The sequence below is a fragment of the Microtus pennsylvanicus genome, chromosome 20 (genome assembly GCF_037038515.1).
Source record: "Microtus pennsylvanicus isolate mMicPen1 chromosome 20, mMicPen1.hap1, whole genome shotgun sequence".
Taxonomy (NCBI): Eukaryota; Metazoa; Chordata; class Mammalia; order Rodentia; family Cricetidae; genus Microtus; species Microtus pennsylvanicus.
This window is the reverse complement of record NC_134598.1, coordinates 10,830,585-10,843,569: the sequence shown is the minus strand read 5'-3', so window position 1 is coordinate 10,843,569 and position 12,985 is coordinate 10,830,585. Positions and strand designations below refer to the sequence as shown.

Sequence of the window (12,985 nt, the reverse complement as noted above, 5' to 3'; positions counted from 1 at the left end):
AACTTTTTCATGGAAAAAAGTATATTAAGTATATTAAGACCAACAAATTAGCCAGGTGGTGGTGGCACACACCTTTAATCCCAGCACTTAGGAGGCAGAGGTAGGCAATTCCAACAAGACCCTGTTCCCTTAAGTTTCAGAGGACACTGTGGTTAAGTGCCCTGTCTCCAATTTCAGAAGAATGAGAATCCATGCTGGACTGGGAACCCCACATGCTTTCCTTCCCGACTCCCCCCTCACCAGGCTGCTCTGCCTTCTGTTTACACGAATTAGTTTGCTTCATCAATTCCCTTTCTATATATCCCCAATAACATATCAAATCCTCTAACCAAACCAATGAGCTAGTTGCTGCTGGACTACCAGCTGTTTGTTGGCCACAGAGCTGGAGGCGCCAGACTACCTACCAAACATGTTCGGATGGTGAGAACCAGCAGCACCTCAGAGGTACCACGACTGCCTTCGGTAATCAACCCCACTTGTGTCTCCTGAGTGTTAAGGTGATGCCATGATGATGTGAAAGGAACAGGTGCTTTAAGGTTCACTTATGTAAAGATAAGCTTAACTGATAAGGAGAAAGTGCTTTGAGACATTTAAAAAATGAAGCAATTGCCAGATTTCTCTCATTGTGCTACTGTTATTTTAAGATTCCAAAATTCATAGACTTAACCCATTAACTGATGGAATTCTGATAAGCTTAATCTAGCTCTGGGAAAATACTAAAATCATATTATCACTCACTATATGATCATAACTACAAGATTGGGATTTTAAATTCCCTTTGGCTGTTTTCTAACACTATAGACTTAAAAGGTGCTTTTCATTGTGCTAAAAACATGTCATGGTTTTCTGGATAGAAGGAAGAGTGTCAATGCTTCCAACCCAAATCATTTCAGGTGTGCGTATACTGCCATTTCTAATGTGCTTAAAACTTACCTTTTCACAAATCCAAAGAATTCTTGTATGTTCCAGGAAGTTGACTTGGATTTACCTCAAACAGGTCAGATGTGTACCCCTCAATTACCAGAACCTAAGAAAATTGTTTTCCCTACACTTAACCTTGTCCTCTCTTCTGTCAGCACTTCACCAAGTCTAAAAGGCACTGGACAGTTCCATGGAGCCTGGACAGTGGCAAGACAACCAGCTATTCCAGGACATGGCCAGCTTCCCAGTTTTCTCAGGTCCCCTCTCCCCAAGATTTCGATACCCACAAATAGCAGGAAGCAGTCTCAAGAACTCAGGGCCCTCATTTCCCTAACCTACCATGCCTAACTTCTCATCTTTTGTTTTTGCATTTTTTTGTTTTGTTTCATTTGTGGGTCCCTCCTCCCCCCAGACAGGGTTTCTCTGTGTAGCTTTGGTGCCTGTCCTAGAACTCACTCTATAGACCAGGCTGGCCTCGAACTCACAGAGATCCCTGACTCTGTCTCCCAAGTGCTGGGATTAAAAGTGTGCACCGCCACCACCCAGTCCCACCTTTTTTTAATAAATAAAAAGGGAGGAATGTTAATATCCAGGTACATCTGGCCCTGCACTTTGGGGAACCTGGCAGAGTGCGTCACCCCTGCACACATGACAGGCAGTTACTCCATCCCTTTAAAAGGTGAAACTCTGCCTACTTCTCTCTATTCTCTTCCTCTCCCTCTCTCCCACCTGCCCCCTCGCCTCGCCTCTCTCTTCTCTTCTGCAGCTCCTGCACCCAGAGTCTCCCCCTTCTTCCCCCTTTCTCCATTCCCTTTCCCTTAATGAAAACCCCTCCAGGTGAGCTCTGTCACACTGCATCTTTCTCTCATGTGTCGCTTTTTAAACTACAACACAACTCCCACTTGGGTATCAGGGAACCAAACTCGGGTCCACATGCTTACCCAGCAAGAGCCCTTACCCACTACATCATCTACCCAGATCCCCCATACATACAACCCTCAAAAAAATAAAAACAGAGAAAAAAGTGAGACATAAAGGTTATGAGCTCATTACCAATGATAGAAATTAAAATATTATATTAAGCAACATATCTTACTTTGTATGCTGAGTCTATGTGTTTGTATGAGCATGTATGTGATGCATGTGTACAAGAGCAGATGTGGAGGCCCCGTAAGGTGTTCTGCTCGACTACTTCCCACCTTATTCCTTTGAGATGGGAGATCTCATTGAACCTGGAGCTAGTCTGGTGTAGCAGCCTAACGAATCCTCCTGTCTTCACCACCCACAGCACCCATAGGCTTGTTAAGACTAAATCCAGCTTTTTACATGGGTGTTGGGATTCAAATACAGGGCCTCATGCTGGCACAGCAAATGCTCTTATCTACTGAGCCATCTTTCCAGCCCCTAAATGTATCTTGAATATATCAAATACATAAGAATGGGTGTCTAAGAGTATTGAAAGGAAGCGAAATGAGGACTGGAAATAAAAGAGAATAAATAAAAATCATAAAAGAAGTGTACAAGCCGGGCGGTGGTGGTGCATGCCTTTAATCCCAGCACTCGGGAGGCAGAGGCAGGCGGATCTCTGTGAGTTCAAGACCAGCCTGGTCTACAAGAGCTAGTTCCAGGACAGGCTCCAAAACCACAGAGAAACCCTGTCTCGAAAAACCAAAAAAAAAAAAAAAAAAAAAAAAAGAAGTGTACAAAATGGGATGAAGATATGCACCTTCTGCGAGGTGGGGCTATTTATTTTCAAGGTAGAATTGGGGGACATGAGGTCTAGGAGGAACCAGGGATTACCTAGGTTAAGGATTTCAAGGGACCAGATGCTTGTCTTTGATATTGCAAAAGATAAACGCTTGGCTATGTAAACAGTAACTGTGCAAACATATTTACTGAACTTTTGCACAAAATAAATTAAAGCCTTCAAACTCTTAACTAATAATAGCATTTTGTGTGTGTGTGTGTGTGTGTGTGTGTGTTTTCTTAAGGTATGGTCTCACTAAGTTGTTTAATTGTGCCTCAAACTTTGATTCTCTTGCCTTAGCCTCTCAAGCAGCTTAGCTTACAGGACTGGCTAATTTTTAAAATATTACTTACTTTATGAGTATTTTGCCTGCATGTTATGAATATACATCATGTGCACCAGATTCTCCTGGAACTGGAGTTACTGATGGTTTGCAAGGCCACCATATGGGTGCTTGGAATTGAACCCAAGTCCTCTGCAAGAGCAACGAACACTAAATCACTGAGCCACCTTTCCATTCCCTTTCACAGGCTGATTTTTAAATAACATGCTAAAATAATCACAGCCAAGTAAGTAACATGACAAGTTCTTATCACTTTAGTATAAAACAAAAATATTTTAATTCACACACACAGTTTTGTTTTGTTGAGACAGGGTCTCACTATGTAGCTCTGGATGACCTACGCTGGCCTCAAACACCTAATTTTCAGGCCTCAGTCTAGTGGGTACTGAATTACATGTACTATCACATCCAAATCAGCCCAATAGTATTTTTTGTTGTTGATTTTTTTTTTTGAGATTAGCCTTAAATTTGAGGCGATCTTCCTGCCTCTGCCTCCCAAGGGCAAGGATTAGAGGCATGAGCCACCATGGCCATCTCTTAAAGTTTTCTTGATGTTGTTAATTTAGACCTAAGAAAGGAAGAAATCTTTTCAGTGTCAGAACTTGAAACTTACTGCTTTACCCACATCATGTTCCCTCCACAAAGTGCTCACCATGTTCTTCAAGATACGCCTGCAGCCGATTGATAAGATCTTGCTTTATTCCCTTGGTCTCTAAACCACGAGCAAGACATTCTTGCTTTAGTTCAGCAAGCTGGGAAAAAAAAAAACAACTTTTTTAACTCCTATGAATGAAAAGAGATGGTTCTCACAAGGAAAAGATGATGATGATGAAGGTCAGCTCCCAATTGCAAGTACTATCCCTGACCAAGATTCTAAATCCACAAAGGTAGCTTACTTTCCCTTCAACAACACTGGGAAAACACACACACATACACACACTAAAATAAAATTGTAATCTATTTGAACGATTGTTTTTTTAATAATTAAGGGGAGACAGTTCTAAAAGATTACTCTATCAGCAACATGGAGGGAGGGAAAAAAAAAATCAATCTTCAATCAGAAAATCCAGTGTCCTAATGGCAGATTCTCCCTACCATCCAGCTATGGTTTTACAGTATGGTAGTAGCGGGTCTTCCCAACACAGTTTCTGTGTCTGAAGCTTGGTCCTAAGTGTAGTCGTGCTGGGACTATTAAAAAGTACAACAGGAGCTAAAAAGATGGTTCAGCAGTTAAGAGCATTGGCAGCTCTTCCAGAGGTCATGAGCTCAGTTCCCAGCAACCATATAGCAGCTCCTAGTCATTTATAATGGGATTTGATACCTTCTTATGGCATGCAGGTGTGCTGCAGATGGATCACCATTATACATAAAATAAATATTAAAAAAATTAAACTGAAAAGACATTTTGCCAGGCAGTAGTAGTGCACATCTTTAATCCCAGCACTTGGGAGGCAGAGACAGGAGGATCTCTGTGAATTTGAGACCAGCCTGGTCTACAGAGCAAGTTCCAGGTGGATCCAAAGCTACAGAGAAACCCTGTTTCAAAAAACCAAACAAACAAAAAAAGGCAGAGCAGCTTGATCAAGTGGCACACCATAGTAATCCTACCAATTGTGAGGTGGGAGCAAGAGGATCAAGATTTTAAGGCCAGCAAAAACATCCACCCTACCCCCCCCGCCCCAAATGTGGAGCTTACTGGGAACTTCATCCTAGGAAGGAATTAATACAGTTCTTTAGGCTAATTCTCCAAACAATGAGTTCATATAAATGAGTAAGAGTGGCCTGGTATGGGCTTGTAATCCCAGGTGGCCTGGTATGGGCCTGTAATCAGGATGTGGAGGCAGAGAGACCAGGAGTTCAACACCAACCCAGGTCAGCTTGGATTCATTACATGGGACCCTGCCCTAAACTCTCACCTCTGGCTTTCAGTTCCTCAAAACTGCTGCGACCATTACGTCATCTACTACAAGGCTGTTACCAGAGCAACATTACGCTGCTGGGGCTTTCAGTTTCCAAGATTGGGAAATAAGGAAAGTACAACCTCTGGTATTTTGCCATAATGGTAGAAAATTGACTAATAAACACCCATTATTCCAAAAGTGCTATTACATATACCATATATGCATCTATAAAAATAATCATTTCAGAATTAGAAGTTCAGCTGGCTTAATATCAACAATGAACTAACTAAAGGACCTCTCCTTTAGTTAAATATATCACTACAAAAAGAAATTCAACACCCTCCCATAGTCTATAATATTTAGGTTTTTACTGTGCTGTTCCTATGTTGTACATCAAGTCCAGAACCTTATGAAAGATAAGCAATTACTCTACCTCTAGAGCTATATATACCACAGTCCTATTACACATTTTAAATCACACAGCAGCTATGATTTCCCATGACAGAGCTGCACAAAATTAGACCACATCAACTCCTTGCCATGCAAGAGCAAGGGCATTCTGAGGATCCTCTCTTAGGGTTTACAGTTAATGGCCTATGGGGGATTTCTTCAGTGGTGTAACCAACAGTAAGTGCCCCTGCCATAATGAAAACTCACTGGATCATAGGGAAAAAAACCAACTACATAAGTAAAAGGGGGACTAGTTGGGAGGAGAAAGAAGGTTAGTGGGAATGAGAAGAGGGCAAGAGAAGGTGGGGGTACCTAAATATGATCAAAATACATTATGTACATGTATAAAGATACCATATGAAACTCATTTTTTCATTTATAAACAATATATGCTAATAAAAAATTTGAAATATTAACATATGAAAGATGCCAGATGGCAAAAAGACTGGAAATCCTAGCTCATCAGGATTATCTTGTAAGGAACAGAGCACTCCTGAGAAATGCACTTAGCATACAAATGTAGGAGCAGGTACCTCCTACATAAGTGATTTATAAGGGGCCACGAACTGGGGATTCAGGGTTTCTGAGCTGTGGACTACCCCAGTTCTCTCACCCATTCCATTGTCAGACGTGTCTCCCTTTTTCTTAACAAACTGTCTCCATTTCTACCAGATACACACTTTTTCAATCAGTAAAAATGTTTACTTACCAACCTTACAGACTATAGAAGGAATACTGATGGGTAACTGACAGAACTAGGAGAGAAGACACCCACATCAGAAGTCTCAAAATTGTCTGTAACTCCTGCTATACTAGGAATTTAACAACCTCTTCTTTCCTCCTTGGACCCCTTTGGTCACCTGAATCACATGCACAATGCTCATACACAGACACTAATTTAAAAACAATTTTTAAAAGTTTGTTGTGCTGTTATGTCTCCTAGGAATGTCAGGAGCTGCACTATTAAAGTCTCAACATGACTGCCTAACAAGAGCTGACAACAAACACACTAACACGGAGGGAGGGGCAAGTCCAGGAACCTCAACAGCTCACAATGAACTACTGGCAACTAAGGAGTTCTGAGAGTGGGAGAACAGTCTTCCCCAGAGACCAGCATAACAACCCCAAAAACACACAAATAAAGAATATTATACAGACTGAGCAGGTTGTACTTATGTATTTAGGTGTGTTTATGTAGAGAGAAAGACACACACATGTAACAACAATTAATGAAAAAGAGGCCATGAATTTGAAAAAGGGGGTATATGGAAGAGTCTGGAAAGAGGTAAAGGAGGGGGTAAATGATGTGATTATATTAAAATCTTAAAAACTAAAAGAAATATCTTTAAATTTAAGAAGAGGAGTATAACTCAGCAGAAGTGACTACCTGCTATGTATGAGCTGGAGGAGATGGCACATACATGTCTGTAATCCCAGGACTCAGAGGATAGAAGCTGAAGAATCAGAAAAGACCAAGGCACCCTCAACTAGATAATGAGCTTAAGATAAGCCTGAGTTATGAGACCTTATTTCAAAAAATAAAAATAAGTAGGTATATATGTGAAATCTTCTATTTAAGAATCAACTCTTGCCGGGGAGTGGTGGTACACGTCTTTAATCCCAGCACTCGGGAGGCAGAGGCAGGCGGATCTCTGAGTTTGTGGCCAGCCTGGTCTACAAGAACTAGTTCCAGGACAAGCTCCAAAATTACAAAGAAACCCTATCTCAAAAAACCAAAAACCAAACCAAACTAAACAAACAAACAAAAAGAATCAACTCTCCAATAACATAAAAACTAGTTGAGGGTTGGAGAGATGGAGCTCAGTCTTGAGCTCCACACTAAAAACAAGCTAGGTTTAAATTCTACCTTTACCACCTACACCTATGTATTACTGCAAAGTAATTTATAGTTTCTGTGCCTCAGTTTTCTTATCTTTAAAATGGGACGGGCGGTGGTGGCGCACGCCTTTAATCCCAGCAATCGGGAGGGAGGCAGAGGCAGGCGGATATCTGTGAGTTCGAGACCAGCCTGGTCTACAGAGCTAGTTCCAAGACAGGCTCCAAAAACCACAGAGAAACCCTGTCTAGAAAAAAAAAAAAAATGGGAATACCAGAACCAATTTTATAAAACAATTATGAAAAATGAAAATCTAAAGTAGTAAACCAAGTAAACCAAGTGTAGTAGCTCATGCTTATAATCCTAGCACTCATAGGTAGAAGCAGGCAGCCTAAACAACAGAGTCACAATCCAGCCTAGGCTACATAGCAACTCTGGTATTTTGTTGTCTTTTCAAGGCAGGGTTTCTCTGCGTAGCCCTGCCTGTTCTGGAACTCACTCTGTAGACCAGGCTGACCTTGAACTCATAGAAATTCCACCTGCCTCTGACTATGAGGGAATAGCTATCACAACTCCTGCCTCCTAGGATTAAAGGTATGAACCACCACTGCCTGGCTTGACCCTGGTTTTTTTGTTTCTTTTGATTTTCTGTTCTTATTTTATTTTTTTAAAAAAAAAGTCTTGTTTTTTAAAAATGGTCTCTTTTATTGAGACCGAGTCTCTCTATATAATGCCTTCGTTATCTTGGAACTCTCACTATATAGAGAAGGTTGGCCACAACGAATTCAGAGATTCACCTACCTCTGCTTCCCAAGTGCTGAGATTAAAAGTGTTTACACAAAGTAGCCTGATGATCTGGGGCACATGGAAGAGAAAATTCTGACAGTTTTCTTTTAACCTCCAAATGTATGACATGGCACAACTCACCCTAACACACACACGCACGCACACAAATAAATGTAATTTAAAATTTAAAAAAAAAAAAAAAAGAATGTGAGGCTGGGCAGTGGTGGAGCACATCTTTAATCCCGCACTCAAGAGGCAGAGGCAGAGGCAGGCGGATTTTTTTGAGTTTGAAGTGAGCCTGGTCTGCAGAGTTCCAGGACATCCAGAGCTGTTACAGAGAGAAGGCTCTTTCTGAATTAAGGATTACCTTGAGTCTAGGGTTAGACTGGGTTAGAGAGAAGCCCCATCTCAACCTAAAATAAAAGAGGGTTTGGAAACAGCTCAGCAGGACCCAAGCTGGGATCCCCAGAGCCCACACAATCAGATAAGGTAGCATGTAATCCTAGCACTCCTACACTGAGACAGGAGGAGACACAGAAGAATCCTCACAAGCTGGAAGGCCAACCTGCCTGGCATAGGCAAAATGGAACAAGAGCTCCTGTCTCAAACAAGGTGGTACGTGAAAATAACACTAGAGATTGTTCTCTGACTTTCACAAATGTGCATATCCACATTCATACAAAGGAACACATAAGATAAAAAAAAAACAATAACAAGAACCCCACCCTCTACAACAACACTCCAATTTACTTTTATAGTCAGCTTCACTAACCTTCCAAATCATTAGCAACAACATTTACAAGTTTCAATAACACAATACTATGACATTAGACACTATTATCGACCTCTGGTTCCCTCCACCGTAGAGTTCCTTTTAGCATGATTAATTATAAGTTTAGTTCAAGACATTCCCAACTACAAGTCAGTCTTTCCAACTGAGTCAGAATGCCTATATTGTCACAAAATTTTCAGAAATTTGCACTTGATATAGACTCTATGTATCAATGCAGACATTTTTATCCTTCATGCTTTAAACCTTGTTCCTTTCTTCTGAACTAAAGTCACCAATTTCTCTTTATAAAAATAAAAAGAGCCTTTTTTTCTTTTTCTTTTTGAGACAGGGTCTTTCCCTGTCACCCTGGGTGTTCTGGAACTTACTATGTAGACCAAGTTAGCCTGGAACTCATAGAGATCCACCTACCTCTGCTTCCCAAGTGCTGGGTCCCCTAAGCCTAGCTAAAACAGTTGGGCTTATGGAGTTTTGGGTTTTTTTGGTTTTGGTTTTTTGTTTGTTTGTTTTTTGTTCTTGGAGGGTTTTTCAGGGTTTGGTTAGTTGGCTGGTTTTTCAAGACAGGGTTTAGCCCTGGTTGTCCTGGAACTCACTCTATAGACCGGGCTGGCCTTGAAATCAGAGATCTGCGGGTCTCTGCCTCCCAAAAACTGGGATTAAAGGTGTGCACCACCACCACCACCAAGTGGAAACTGGGGTTTTTTGTTGTTGTTGTTTGTTTTGGGTTTTTTTTTAGGTATTAAAAACCCTAAATCAGCCGGGCGGTGGTGGCGCACGCCTTTAATCCCAGCACTCGGGAGGCAGAGGCAGGTGGATCTCTGTGAGTTCGAGGCCAGCCTGGTCTACAAGAGCTAGTTCCAGGACAGGAACCAAAAGCTACGGAACCCCGGTCTCGAAAATAAAATAAATAAATAAACAAACAAACAAACCAACAAACCCTAAATAAGCTGGGTAACATGGTACCTACCTTTAAACCCAGCACTGGGATATGAAGGCAGGCAGATCTCAGTGAGTTCTAGGAAAGCCTAGTGTCTATGTATCAAGTTTCAGGCCAGCAAAAGCAACACAGAGAAGCACTGTCTCAAAGATAAACTAAATAAAGTAAAAAGTCTAAGTCAAATCAAAACGTCAGACTATTAAATCAAGATGAACATTAGAGCCTAACATTGTCTTCAAAGCTAGAATTTATATGGGTTCTTAACCAGAGGTCTATGGACTCCTCAGGGCTAAAAGGTAATTTTATGGAGCCCCTTAAATCGCATGCAAAGTATTGTACATGCCTTTTTCTGGGGAGAAGGTCCATACCTTTCATCAGAGTTTCAAAGATATCTGTGACCTCCAAAAGTTTAAGAAGTGCTCTAGAGAGAAAGCAAAGACAAGCAACCGTGATTAAAGAGTAAGCCCTGCTCTGGCCCTCAGGAGCGCCTCATGTGCTCCTATCTACATAGTACTGAGATCAGGTCGGAAGACACAGATGGGATTCACTCAATCAAATGCAAATATCAATATGATGGAAGGAGGAACTCCTTAAACAAGTGCAAATCCATAAAGGAAAGTCATAACTAGTTCTAACTAGTGACTTATTCCAGGATTTCAAAAGGGTACAAATAAGAAAATATCAAGATAGCTCACTAATTTTTAATCTCTTTCACCTACAAATTAATTTTCTGTGTATACTTTGTAACATGTACAACAGTACAGAACTCATACAGATAACTAAAATGAGGTAGTTGCTACATTTTTTCTTACTTGTTCAGATAATCATTAGGAAACCACTGAAAATTCATTCCAGAAACTAAAATAACATAAAAACCCACTAATGAAGTTGAGATCCAATAGTTAAGAAACATTTGCTGTCAAAAAAGGTAATGTTCCCTGAAAAAACTAAATTATAAGGACTTTTTCTACACACACTTCACTTACATCTTTTAAAGAAAGACAAAAAAACTCAAAAATTACGAAGGCTTTTTCAAGATTAGAAATGTTGCGGGGGGAGCTGGAGAGATGGCTCAGTGGTTAAGAGCATTGCCTGCTCTTCCAAAGGTCCTGAGTTCAATTCCCAGCAACCACATGGTGGCTCACAACCATCTGTAAAGAGGTCTGGCGCCCTCTTCTGGCCTTCAGGCATACAGAATATTGTATACATAATAAAAAAAAAAAAAGAAATGTTGGGGGGGAGGACAGGAGCAGGTGTCTGAGGACACCTGAAGAGAGCATCAGATTCCTTCGAGCTGGTGTTCAGGTGACTGGAACCAAACTCAGGTCCTCCAGGAGAGCAAGAGCTCTTAACCACTAAACCATTTCTTCAGACACAATTATCAAGCTCTAAGAAAAAAAAAACAAAAGTTTTCAGGGCTGGAGAAATGGCTCAACAGTTAGAAGCACTGGCTGCTCTTTGAGAGGAGTCAGGTTCAGTTCCCAGCACACGTGGAGACTAACAACTGGCTGTGATTCTTCAGGCACACAGACATACATACAAACAAAACACCCGTACTCATAAACTAATATTTTTGAAAAATCATCTCAATGCAACAAATAAAACAACAAGAAAATAGAAAAACAGGCATGGTGGCACATCAGAGACAGAGGTAGGAGGATCTCTGTGAGTTCCAGGCCAGCTAGAGCCACATATTGCGATCCTGTCTCAATAAACAAATATAAATTTTTAGTTTTTACTAAGTTTGATTTGAACCAGGTTCCCAGGATAAGGTGACCAAAACATTTAACAGCAAAGATACTTGTGAAAACAAACAATAATCAACAAAGTTTCTTAATTCTTCCCAAAAAGATTAATCATAGAAGTGTAAGTCTACATATAAGAAAAGTACTATGATTACCAAAATTTACAACTCAAAATAGGTCCTGTGGCTCAGAATGTCAGCAAGAAGTGACACCAAGGAGTGCCAGAGAGATAGCTCAGCGGTTAAGAGCATTTATTGCTCTTGTAGAGGACCAAATTCTGTTCCCAGCACCCACATCAGGCTGCTTACAGCTGCCTGGAACTCCAGCTCCAGGGATCCAACATCCTCTTCTAACCTCCTCGGGCATGCACCACACATTCCCACAGACGCATACATGTACACAACAAAAATAGATCTTAAACAAACGAACAAACAAAAATAACACCAAGAGACCCGGGGGGTCCTTCCCAATGACAGACAGCAAAAGTAAAATCCTAACGTTTTCAAACATACTTCATATATTTCCAAAATCCTACAGCTATCCGTTCTCTGTAGGGGGAGGGAAACAGTCTCAGGAGAGGGCAGTTTTCCAGAGAAAACTCAAAAAAAAAAAAACTTTTAGGGCTAATGTTTTCGTCATTTTACAAACTCTTGAGCGGCCTCTGCCCCACGCTTCCACCGGTAAACCCATTTTAAGGCCTCTCCTTGCTTTCAAAATTCCAGTACGGGGGCGTAACCCCACCTAGTTAAAAGGGAATGGAGACATCTTCTGGGTTATGTTTGCGACATGTCCAGGCATACATGCAAAAACGCCGATATATGCTAACTGAGCAATCTCGGTCGTGGGACGAGAGGGGAACACATCAATCTGAGAAGAAAACCTAATTTGGGGTCCGCATGGGCCCCGGGGGAAGGACACTGACGTAATGCAAATCTAATGAGAAAGGAGAAAGGTGAGAAAGGATGAGAGATAATACAGCAATGAGGAGAGGGCTGAAACAACAGGTAAAGACAGCAATAAAATCCTGAGGAGAAACGGGGTTTAGGGCAGGCCTAAGAAAGGAGGCACAAAACTACAACGGAAGCCAGGAAAGAAGTACAAGCGCCTAAAAGAAAAACACGTAGAAGGCGGCGCAGGATCCCGTGCGGGATTCGGGCTCCAGAAAATCCCACCTCAGCCTTCCCCGCGTAACGGTACCTTCAGCTTGTGCAGCTCCACCGTCTCGGTCGCCATCTTGCTGCGCCTTAACTCCTCCAGACCCAGCGCTGCCCCCGCCTCCAGGGGTCTAGGCTCCGTCAACCAATCGCCGTCGCTCTTACTCCGACCTCACACCAACGGTTCTTCCCATTGGCCAACTGCGGCGACGCTCTCACGCCTCTTGGCCACTTTCCAGGACTCACTGAAAAGCTGGATCCAGGGAAGGGCGGGGTTTGCTTAGCCTAACGATAGAAAAATTGACCAATTGCACGTCCCCATTGCACAACCAACCAATAATTGGGGACAGCGCGGATTCTGTTCCACCAATAGG

The 12,985-nt window shown here is 41.7% G+C and overlaps 1 protein-coding gene across 2 annotated transcripts in view; it reads right to left on the bottom strand.

Moving 5' to 3' along the window:
- Positions 1-12,850, bottom strand: part of Sarnp (SAP domain containing ribonucleoprotein) — a 56,728-nt gene extending 43,878 nt beyond the window's left edge. Inside the window, exons 1-2 of one of the 2 annotated variants that reach the window (XM_075954697.1) lie at positions 12,655-12,850; positions 3,664-3,763 (exon numbers count right to left, since the gene is read on the bottom strand). In XM_075954697.1, the coding sequence (XP_075810812.1) occupies positions 3,664-3,763; positions 12,655-12,690 (136 nt within the window). In that variant the 5' untranslated portion in view covers positions 12,691-12,850. The remainder of the gene's footprint in view (positions 1-3,663; positions 3,764-12,654) is intronic. The other variant, XM_075954696.1, reaches the window with a different exon arrangement.
- Positions 12,851-12,985: the final 135 nt, after the last annotated feature.